This window comes from Mytilus edulis, chromosome 8 (genome assembly GCF_963676685.1).
Source record: "Mytilus edulis chromosome 8, xbMytEdul2.2, whole genome shotgun sequence".
Taxonomy (NCBI): Eukaryota; Metazoa; Mollusca; class Bivalvia; order Mytilida; family Mytilidae; genus Mytilus; species Mytilus edulis.
In genome coordinates, this window is record NC_092351.1 from 55,277,495 (window position 1) to 55,289,991 (window position 12,497).

General features: G+C 32.1%; 1 protein-coding gene across 3 annotated transcripts in view; it reads left to right on the forward strand.

The window, feature by feature from the left end:
• The window catches only part of LOC139485910 (adhesion G protein-coupled receptor B3-like), a 54,446-nt gene that overhangs the window by 8,533 nt on the left and 33,416 nt on the right, over positions 1–12,497 (forward strand). For all 3 annotated transcript variants that reach the window (XM_071270572.1, XM_071270573.1, XM_071270574.1), the window contains exons 2-5: positions 5,044–5,260; positions 6,876–6,985; positions 8,975–9,109; positions 10,096–10,161. In XM_071270572.1, coding sequence (XP_071126673.1) covers positions 5,044–5,260; positions 6,876–6,985; positions 8,975–9,109; positions 10,096–10,161 — 528 coding nt within the window. The remainder of the gene's footprint in view (positions 1–5,043; positions 5,261–6,875; positions 6,986–8,974; positions 9,110–10,095; positions 10,162–12,497) is intronic.

Sequence of the window (12,497 nt, forward strand, 5' to 3'; positions counted from 1 at the left end):
GTATAGAGATTCCATATGAGAGTTATTCCCCCTTTTGTATTTGAAATTTTGAAATGTATTTTAAACTGGAAAACCATAAGTGATAGGGACCAAGGGTCTTTTGATTTGAGATCCTTGGTCCAAAAAAATGAAATTTAGGTCAAGGTCAAAGGTCAAGGTCGTATTTTAGATTTTTATTTGTCTTTGATTTCCCTATAACTTTAGAATTGTTATAGATACAGAAAATTTAGATAGTGAAAAATGCTTGGTACTCCAAGGGGCAACTTTGTTACATTATGACTGTATTGATTTTACCATTGTGTAAGGGACATAATCCCCATTAATGGTTTATATAAAGCCATTTTTAGGCAAAACTTTTAACCAAATGTCCTTGACCCATAGGGTCTTTTGCAATGACATTGTGAAGCAATGACCTTGACAAAGGTCACAATGTCAAAGGTCAAGGTCATGTACATATGTGATTTGGGGCACTACTTGAAGAGTTTTATGTGTTTGCCAACCAACCAACCAACCAACCAACCAACCAATCAATCAATCAATCAATCAATCAATCAATCAATCAATCAATCATGATCATGATCAATCAACCAATCATGATCATGATCAATCAACCAATAATGATCATGATCAATCAATCAATCAAGTTTCCGTCTCATGTGTTTATTATAGGGCTCAAGATCTTCTTTGTTTCTTTTTCGCTGTTTCAATTGACCCTATCCAACGTGTTTAACTAACCAACCAACCAACCAACCAACCAACTAATCAATCAATCAATCAATCAATCAATCAATCAATCAATCAACCAATCAATCAATCAATCAATCAATCATGATCATGATCAAGCAATCATGTTTCATGGAAAACTGAAATTTAATATTGTTCTTGCGTCACTTCTGAAAAAAAAATCCACATGTACTCTGAAACTACGAGTACAATCGACCTCAAAATTTGCAGTCAGCAGGGCATACATGTACTTAAAGTTTATAAAAAAACTTGATGCAGATATCTTTTAAAGCTTTTCCTAGAGAAAAGAAATGGCAATGCCGTAAAAATCGCTTGCTAGGTCCGTAAATCTGAGTAAAAACCTACAATAAAATGTCCGCTCCGAGATTGAAATACTAATCTGTGTTACAAACAGGTGCTGAAAAATGTACAATATCAGAAAATAATCAATAAATGTGTTTTAAAGTTACACCGGATCAATTAAATCCAAAACATGCATTGCCCGTGAACTGTCATCAAGATGTCAATTTCCTACAATGACAAAAGAAATTACATTGTGTACATTCCATCTCTATACATGTTGTCTGTTCAACGTCCCGACCTAAAAAGAAATAAAAAGACTAAGTTTTCGTTATTATAAACCCGTGTCACGTGATGTCTCGTCAATCTGGCGCGCGCGCTGTACCTAAAATAAAATAAAAACTTTCCAAAATAAACATGAAACTTCTCCGGTAACACAATAATATAGACCCCATACCGAAACAAACAAACAAACGAACAACCCCCCCCCCCCCCACCCCCATAAAATCAATTTCAAAGGGGGAAAGACCATGTACAATTGCTTTTTAAAAGCAATTGATTTATATTTATAGTTTTATTTTATTTCAACAAATACTGTTTACATTGGTACTCGAGGACTATGTTAAAGATGTGTCCTTGCATAGTTTATGTCTTATATGTTTTGTAAATTGTATTTTGTAAGGGATATAAGCCTATAACAGTCCATTCTGTAAAATATTGGACAGGTCTGAGGTCACAGAATCGGTTATGCTACGTTTGGCTGTTCAATATTTTTAAGAAAGAGGAGGGCTTTTCTTAACAATATTGGACTGCGAAAGGTAACATAATGGTTTCTTACAGGTAAATGATTGTCCAATTACTGAAATAAGAACGAGTAAAACAATAGTATGACGTCACAGCAATGTTTTAAGTTAAGATATATAGTTGTATAAATCAGGTCGCTTGTATTCTGCTAGGAGTTATTTTACATTATTTCATATAATATGTCTTTAATAGCTGAATATTTAAGATACAATTTATGGGGGCTTGAATATATCGTGATTTTACCACGGGTTGGCCCTCTTTATGCAAAATATTTTACCCTGAGCGATAGCGAGGGATAGAATATCGACATAAAGGGACAACCCGTGGTGAAATAACGATATATTCAACCCCAACAAATTATTTCGATTCTAATAGGAAAAATACGGCAATTCTTCTGGATCGTAGCGCTCTGGGTGAAGGCATTATTTGCCGTTCCTATCAAGGAACGCACTATTAATTGACGTAAAAGAACGGAACAAACTGAATAAGTGACATGCTTAAACTATTAACAATAACGTATTTAAATAGGTTTGGATGATTGTAAATGATAACTTCACCTATTTGTCTTATATGTATACCAACAATGGCTTATGTCACACATTTTAGCATCGTTTGTTTACGTTTCCTTCTTATGATGATTGTCGGTTTCACAAGTATGTATTTTCCTGTAAAATACTTATATTTTGACGTCATCTTTCTATGACGTCGGTTAGCTCATTCATTAAAAAGCATGTGACGTGGAGTACGATCGGAATAGCCCAAGCAATATATTTATATTTTACCACAGGTGTGTACTCAAAGCGTTTGAAGGACGTCATGTTAGAATTATGCGTGTTTGATTATTATGGAAGGTCTAACTGTGTCATGTGGTTGAAAACATCAATTCGATTTAATGGATAAGTGTATATAATAAATCACATAAATTGTGTGGTGATACTATACCGAGGAAACGAAGTTATCAGACAACCAAGAAAAAGAAACAATTCAATGATTTAAATAATATACGATCAAATATCAACACAATGTAGCATGGACGCAACATATTGACTTATATGTTACCACACGAAACACCGGATTGTTTTGGAACTGTAAAAAGTTTGATGTGTCAAACTTTATCTCCGTCGTACTTTTTATGACACACACTAATCTTATGGCGAATGGTATTCATCATCAATAAGGAACGATAGGCTCGGTTCTTTGACAAATGCATTTATATGGCAACAATTACTCGTATCGAAAGTTTTCTATTACATCCATTTTAAGAAAGTCAATTATTTCCGAATGATAACTGTAAAAACTTAAAACTTATCACATGGTCTATATCAATTAGACCATGGGTAAAGACGCTTTCCTCAGATAACAGAAATGCTAAATCACAATGCCTTGTATCTTTACGTGTTTTATAGAATACCTTACCGAAAACAAAAAGATAAACTAAGACCTTTCACCATATAGCTAAGCATAGTGTAAATATGTAGTCATTAGATATTCGTTTCCCATTTAGCTCGTTTTCCCTGAGTGCATTCCAAAGAAACAAATACCATAAAATCTTATTTCGTTGTATATCAAAATCATGGTTATCCTATTTCAAACTATTTATTAGACTTTTATTTAACCATATAAAATGTCATAGAAGTCAAGAACTAGAATAATATATGTATATATTATACAGCGGTAACACACAGTAAATCGATTGAGAGAAGTCAATTCCAGGAAGAATATTCGTTTTCATCCTGTCTTAAGCATTTTTTTTTTTAATTTTATCTCAGTTCTTACTAGATCAGGATATCAATTTATAAAATTGTACTCCCTATCCATCAGATAATTGAATTTTGTTCATCTGATTATATGTGGAATATGCTCAAATGATTAAGCACTCATATAGGAACACAGTAAAAAATTAAGTATGCATATAAAAAAATGATTAGAATTTGTAAATGAGTTTGATGTTGCAGATGGGTATATATTAAAGCAACTTTGCATTTTGTAAGTTAGAAAAAATGAAATACCAAAACATACTTAACATTTCACAAACATTAGCGCAACATGGGATTGAGACGGAGTTTTCGTTACAAAATATACAATGTATAAACAATCATCTATGAAAGAAATTTCCGTTGATCACACTATTTATAAATGTGTTTGAATTAACTTCAGTACTGCGAGAACATACTCACGAAATCGCAGGTCTGCGCATGAATTAAAGTACCTACTCTTATTTTGACAACTTTTTCAAGTTTTCGTATTGCTACTGCAAAATTCATGTGATTATAAAGAGCTCACTTTCTTCTGTTTTCTAAATCTTTGTTTTAAAATAGAATGGCATAGAACAGTGTTTTATTTTAATCAACCTCATTGTTCCAATAATTTGTAAGTTGTATATAGAGTTGAATTCATTGATTCGTCGTTGGTTGAAATTCTTGCACACGTACTTGGTGTCGTAATGTTTTTTTACCATTACTAGAAAACGTGACACAACTAGCAGATCATTTTTAAGTCTCAAAAGAGAGGTTACATATAACAGAGGGACACTGACAGAACCATGGCTAAAATAGAAAAAAACTAGACTAAAAAGACAAACAATAGTACAAATAAAACACAACATAAAAAACTCGAACACCACCAAAAAAGGCGACTATATCACGTGCTGTGTTGCTCATGTTAGTATGAGCTTGTCAAGAGAACCTTATTGAAGTGGAATTTCTTTCTTCTTTAACAGTATTATGATTCATATTCGGGCAATATAAATAAAAGAAGGCATAAAGATATCGACGAGAAATTAACTTAAATTGTAACGATTTCGTATGAAGCAGGATCTGTTTTTCATTTTGAAACACCTGATAAAACCCCGATTGTTAGGGAGTTTTAAGCTGCTCAGTCACCATTTTTTGGAGATTGCGTTTTGTATACTGCTGTTGTTTTTGGTCTTTTTGTTAGGTTCTTTCAATTTATGAATTTGAATGTCTATTAGGAATATTTCGTTCATTTTCGCCATTTATCATTGCGTTTTCATTTTATTTAAAAATTAAGAATTTGAATTTCCATTCGGCATATTTCGTCTCTCTTTCATATGCATGCATAAAACAATAAAAGCATTATAAAGATCAACATAAAGCCTTAAATGTAGTTGATGTGCGTTTTAACCGATCACGTGATCTACTTTTTTCAATGTACTTGAATTGTATGTGATCTTATCTCTACATTCTGTATTTTCAGATGCCACGTGTTCTTTGCCTGATGAATTGCAGTCATCAACATGGGAATATAATTACACACATGTTATAGACAATTCAGAACGATCAGCGACTATCTTCACCGGAACAAAAACGATGCAAACTTCCGTTATTTATGACGTCCAGGGGACAAAACTTGACCGTTGGACTTGCATCAATAGTTTAAACATCTCTAACACGCAGGATGTTGTGGTTTTCAAGTAAATATAAATATAGATTTATTTTGGTGAAGAAACTTTTTTTTACAAAAATGTTGAATGTAATTTGGTTGTGAGATTTACATCTGTGTGACAGCAATCCAACAACAAAAGCAAACAACAAACAACCAAAGAGCAACATGCACGTCTATGGTTATACAAATGCATGTAAATGCTTTGTGTAAATGCATGACCACACTTTTTAACTCTTTTCATCGGATCAAGCATCCTATTTTGATGTTGTTTGAAAAAGATAATAAGAAAAGAAATGAATGTTATAGATTTATAGGTATTCAAATAGTTATCCATGACAAAACTAAGTTACTCATTTCTAGAGAATAAAATACATTTGTTTTCAACCCAAAAGTCAGTTTCTTAAAAGGACTAATATTCTAATGACGTAAAAAAAAGGCTTCCTCCTGTGCAAAATTCTCAATAGTATTCCTATGCAAACACCTGTGCAAAGGTCATGCAACATTGAAATCAAATTAATATAATTTTTTCAACGAAGGTATGATTTTAAAGTTTGACAAAATGAAGAAAAGGATTGCAATATATTTCCCAAATAACTCGCATTAACCCACACACAATAATTTTCCTTTCCTTTGGTTCATTCCACTTACTGCACGATAAAAATACATCGAAAAACAATCGTTCAACTTATACAAAATAAGATTGAATGTCAAAGCAATCACGAGAAAGGAATATGAGTATTTTTTGTCCTAAAATTGTGAATTTTTTTTTTGGCCCTGCGAAAAAAAACCAACTTCTCATTATACATGTTATAACATGTATAAGATATTTAACAACTTAATTACACACGAGGTAAGTGTTGAGTCTGATTTATTTCTCGATACCCTCTAAAACATATAATAGTGAATGATAATGCACCATTTAACAACAAATAGCGTCGGTCAGGACCTGGCTCGGGCACTGGCAAGACATTTGCAAGCTGGCTTTTTAGCACCCAACTGTCATGTTGCAAGCATGTTAATAGTCAGATAGGCCATAACAAATGAAGAAAAATCGACTTAAAGAGGTAGACAGTATTACTGAGGTCAAGATGGATACATAACCAACAAATTAAAACATCTAAAAACATCTACGTAATCATACGTAAATCACACTTGAAACAATGTCTAAATCGCTTATCATTTCCTTTTGTAATTTTTGAAAATAAATAGGGAGAACTTCTGGTATGTAATTACTATAGGGACCAACTCTAACATATATTTATCAATTCAAATTAAAACGTTTCTTTTGTTACCTATTTTAACATCGGCATCGGACTTTGAATTCTTTTGAACTAACGTTTACTGTGCGTATTGTTACGTGTTTGTTTATTAGACATTAGCTAGAGGTATAGGGGAGGGTTGAGCTATCCAAAACATCCAAAACATGTTTAACACCGCCGCATGTTTTTGCCTGACACAGGTCTAGAGCCTGACTTTTGTAAGTCTTCAAATTGTATGATTTCGGGTGCGTTATCATTTCGAGCAACGAATACCCAATTGGTGGCATTCGGCTGTTATCTGCTCTTTTGTCGGGTTGTTGTCTATTTGACACATTCCCCATCTACATTTTAAATTTTATGTTTAGCTTTCATAATATATTTCAGAAGTGACACCAGCTTTACCATTGGACCTTCAAGCCCTAGCAGATGGCTTTACCTTTGTATGAAAATCACAAAAGTAACCGACGATTTATTTTACTTTTATCTTTTGTCAGGTATTTACATTTCTGAATTATATTAGTTTAAAGAAAACATGGAAACAAATTCGACATACAAAATAATATATTTAAAAAGATGTTTTTATATGTGACCCGCCATGACATTTGCAGGCTTATGGAGGTAGAACGTCATTGTTAGAAAAATTATAAACATGATAAATATCGAGATTCAATGAAATACGTATTTGTGAAGAAGAGATAAACACTTTCCCTAGCTTCTTTTTTGCTGACGCCGAAATATACATCATATATAAGTTTTGAAGAAGTTTTACTTTATCGTTTGAAGTGAAAAATATTTGAATCTACATTTTAAATTAATACACAAAAAAAAATCAAATTTCTGCTCTATAGATTTCCTTTCATAAATGAAATCTGAAATATATCCCTAACAAATGCATCGTATAAAATGCATATAAGAGAACACCTACTTATAAACTGTTACGCGTCGCATACTAAGTATAGAGACATGCATAATACATCTAAATTTAAAAAAAAGGAACTCTAAAAAGCTTACTTTGACAAATTTTAAACTAACTTCATTTCAACAAGTTTAAATTACATGTTGTAAAATAGAGCTACAAAAAAAAATCTCTGCTTTATAAATTTTCTTTCATAAATGGAGTCTGAAATAGATCCATAATAAATGCACCGTATCAAATGCATATATGAGAACACCTACTTATAAACTGTTACGCGTCGCATACTATGTTTAGAGACATGCATGATAAATCTAAATTAAAAGACGAATTTAAAAAAAAGGAATTATCAAAGCTTACTTTGACAAATTTTAACTAACTTCATTTCAACAAGTTTAAAATACATGTTCTAAAATAGAGCTAAGAATTGTTTGTATTGTAGTAAATTTAAGTCTTTGACATTCTATTCAAATACGCTATTGAACATTACTATGAGCCAATAAATACAATAATTTTGTATTTTATAAATTAGTGCCTTCAATAAATAAAAGCCGTCATAGAACAGTCTCATTTGCATACAGATATTCGTAACGACTAGTTTCATTGCTATTAAAACAAATATGTCATAATAACATGATAGAGATTTTTGTTTTGGAATATTCTAGATAAATATACAAAAAGCAAATTTTAGACAATGTACCCTTCTTAACCTGAAAGTGGCTAGTCACGTATAGTTAACGGCGTTTTTCTCACAATGACGTTCTACCTCCATAAGCCTGGATATGTCGTGGCTGGTCACATATATGTAAAGTGCACATACATGTAATCCTGGACAATCGTTTTTAAGGCCCCATTCACAAGTCCACCAAAAGCATATCGGCAGCAGAAAGACTTTGTATATTAGTATTTTGACGAAAAAAGTGTTTTAATGAAACAAAGTTGTTTATTCTTTGTTAGAATTGGCATTTCAGACGGTTGACTTTAGAATAATGAATACAGAATTGAAAAATAAATTAAAAATAAATAAACCTAGACTAATTTTTCAATTATGTATACAAAATATAATAAATCAATGTAAAACATTCATTATTCATTTGTATTATTCAAATCTTCTTTCGATACTGTGTCTGAGTTCACTTTATCTAGATGGTCTGAGTTGACTTTTGGACGGCTCGAGTTGTTTTCAACGACGGTCCATGTTGCATGATTAGTCGTCCCGATATGATTCGGTCTGGCTTTTCTTCTGACCTTCATGAAGTTGTCCCGCATTTATAAGTATAAACATAACAATTAAATACATATAAACATATACAAACACATACGGTATATTAGGAACACTAACTAAGAAAGAGAAAGACTTAAGTAGACAGTTCGAGAAAGTACAGAACGATAACACCGTGAATTAGAATGAGGAATGTGTCAAAAAGACAACAACCCGACCACAGAGCAGATAACAGCGAAAGCCACCAAAAGGGTCTTAAATGCAGCGACAAATTCCGGCACCGGGTTATAAAAACTGTTCGAATAAGAATATTGTTTTTTTTTGTTCCAACATTGTTTTTAATTTAAGATGTTTTCACTGGAGTAACTCCGAAAGAAAGAGTGTTTGCACCAGACAGTAGTGCTCCAAGTCATAACGCACCAACGTGTAGGACCTTCTGTCAATACACAAGCTCCCCGAAAATACGCACATTGAGAAAACAAGGTAATTTATTTTCTAATGGTTGTGTTTATGAATTTTGTCCTTTCGTTTGAAACATTGTGCAATAGGAATATTATGTTGCAAGTCAGAACGTCCTTCCGTATGTCTAATGAAAATGATATATAGTCTATTTATCTTGAATTTGTAGTCAAATCAATTTGATAGATTTACTGAAAGAATAAAAATCTTCAGAAAAACGAAACATTAGAACTCAGTCTAGATTTAACAAAGTAAAAAGGAGGTTAAAGCAAAAAGATTAATTCGTTAGATAAAATATGTACTTTGTGTTTTTGTTAGATATAATCGGTGACACGACTGAATTGTCGGCGTTCTGTCTTATTTTTTTCATAAGCTAGATTTTTATTTAATACATTGATATATTTGTTTATTACACTTTATGAATCACATTTGTTCGAAGCGATGTTTTGTATTGACGTTCATCAGGAAATTAGCCTAAAATCTTCGAACACTTTTCAAAATTGACCACCTCATAATGGATACTAGCAGTCTCCTTTTTGGTATCCTTGAATGTATGGTAAAAGCAGAATCAGTTGATTGATTATTAAAAATACATATTAACGAATAATATATAAAAAAAGAAGATTACCATACCAACGAGACATTTGTCCTTCGATGTGAAATTGATCAGGATTTTGATAATTATTCGTTACTGTATAGTTTTTAGCAATGACAGAAACCCATTACGAATAGAAAATAAACATGTTTCGGCATACCAAGATGAAAAACAAGTAAAGCATAGGTTCTAAACAGAAAAAAACTCCCTAGTGTATGCTGAAAACTACAAACCATTGAGAAAAAATACAGAGAATTTTCAAACAAAATCTTTGAAGGAATAACCGAAGACCAAAAATTGCAAACTACAAATAATGCCATTATTTAATACATTTTTTTTCTTTTATAAAACATATAACTGTCATTCAAGGCTGCAAAACTCTAATATTTGGTATGTATCGTTACCCTTTATTCAGGCACCAATGACGTTTTGCCAAATGATTCTTCCTTGTGTGAACCATGTGACAGTGCCTGTGACGTGGGTATGTTATCTAGTCGTTTTATCCTTTTGCAGTGGTTATTTTCTAGAGCTCCGTGAAAATGGCCGTTCAAAATAAATGTCAAATGCTCTATAATAATAAATTGAACATGTCCGGTGTATGTTTACTTAGTTATAATATAAGAAGAAATTTAGAATATTTAACTCATAAAATTACACTATGCAACACGACGGATGCCACATGTGGAGCAGGATCTGCTTACCCTTCCGGAGCACCTGAGATCACCCCTAGTTTTTGGTGGGGTTCGTGTTGTTTATTCTTTAGTGTTCTATGTTGTGTCATGTGTACTATTGTTTTTCTGTTTGTCTTTTTCATTTTTAGCCATGGCGTTGTCAGTTTGTTTTAGATTTATGAGTTTGACTCTCCCTTTGGTATCTTTCGTCCCTCTTTTACATATCCTGTCTCCACTTAATTTTCTAAATACACCATTAACATTTCATGAAGTAATTGATACATTTCTTGACACTTTAATACACATATATTTGAGTTACAAAACAAACAAACAAACATCATGAACAAGGATAGGGTTCTCATTAACCTAATTAGCTAATGCAATTAGCAAATGTATAATTCTTTTAAAATTGTATCAATTGTTTATTGTTGTACCACAATGAGATATATTTTGTAATAGTTATTAATTAGAACTGTTTTATCCATTATAAAATTTTAAATTAAAGCTTTTAAAAAAACAGCTAGAGTTATCCCTCTTTACCTAGCAAATAGATTAATGACTAAGAGAGAAAACCAAAAATATGAAATAAATTTACTAAGAAATCTAGAATTTACATCTTTTTAATTCTTCTATCCATGTAAAAAGAAAATGGGACTTTAGAGTATTTTTTCCCTGACTTAAAGTACACAAGACCCTCTGGCCTAAATCAACATGTATATATTCACAAGTTTCTTAAATTTAAACATTTAAAAGGAAAAAACATTCTTTTTAACAACAACTATTATGATTGTCTTCACACTTTTTGTGCGATGATTGCAAATTTAATGACATTTAAATACATTTGCTAATGCAGATGCAATACTGGTCGCTAAGTCAGAAATCTGACTTCGGCTAAGGTCTCTATCCATTTCATGTCTGTATGATTGGTTGTATTGAGATGTACTGTTGTCATACTTTCTGTAGTAGTTAACTGCTCCATGAGTATTGTATGAATTGTCGTAATCAAATGATTTTCATATACTATCATTTCTGTAATGGCCAAGTTCTGTCTTATCATCTTGAGTATATCAATTATTGTTATACGATCGTCTCCTAGTGTTATCACCCTTGTATTGGTGACTTTTGTTGTAGCCTGTATTACTGAGTCTGTGGTTGTAACTGTACTTAGTACGTTCTCTATAGTTTGTACTGTGATCAGTCTTACTCACTCTCTTGTTCTCCGATTGTCTTTGTGGAAATATAGTTTTTCTTATATTTCCAACAAGAACCACAGTACATTGTACCTTGATATATAGATAAAAGAATGGAGTCAGAGTACAAATTTTCCATAACATCTCCATTGTCAGCTGTGAAATTATTATTTTCACATATAAGTAATGTAGATGTTGTTGCAAATTTTAATTTTATCATTTCATTCAATGCTTGACTCTTTTTATTTAACAGGGTGTATTTAGTTGGGATAACTAAAGAAAGCAACTATTTGCTTTACCTAAAGCTTTGTTTACCATTTCTTCGTATCTAGTGAATATATCTTCAGCCGAATCATCTCTCACTTTGATGTCATTAATTCCGACATGAATAATAATTGATCTTGCCGAATAAATATCCTCTAATGCTTCAATAACGTTTTCTATTATGTATGTTGTTTGTTTGAGACCTGCTTGTCTAAAGCCTGCTTACAATCTTTTAATGTCTACCTTGTGGCCAATAGAATCGTGATAGAAAATAGTATCGAGTTTTGCATTATTTAAATATGCACCATTTACTGCAGATTTTGGTGTTTTATAGGGTATGTCCCCATCATTCTTGTTATTTTGCGAATTACTTTTGTTTATATCTAAATGTTGTTGGATTGATGTCAGGCTCTCATCAGTTGTGAGAGACATTCTATCAGAGCTGTTGTAGGGTTCAGCTGTTAGATCAGGATTAAGTGCCAAGTTTTCTTCTTGTTGATCATTGTTGAAGGTAGAGTTGTTATCTTGAGATACCCTTTTTGTTTGTTTTTTCCATGGCTCTCCGTCACGATCATACAGAAATGACTGAATTCTTTCTTGAAGGTTGTGAATTGTTTTGTCGTTGTCGTCTGTCCGCTCTTTGAATGTCATTTTCAAGTTATCTTTATCATTTTGTATTTGTTCAAGTTTTA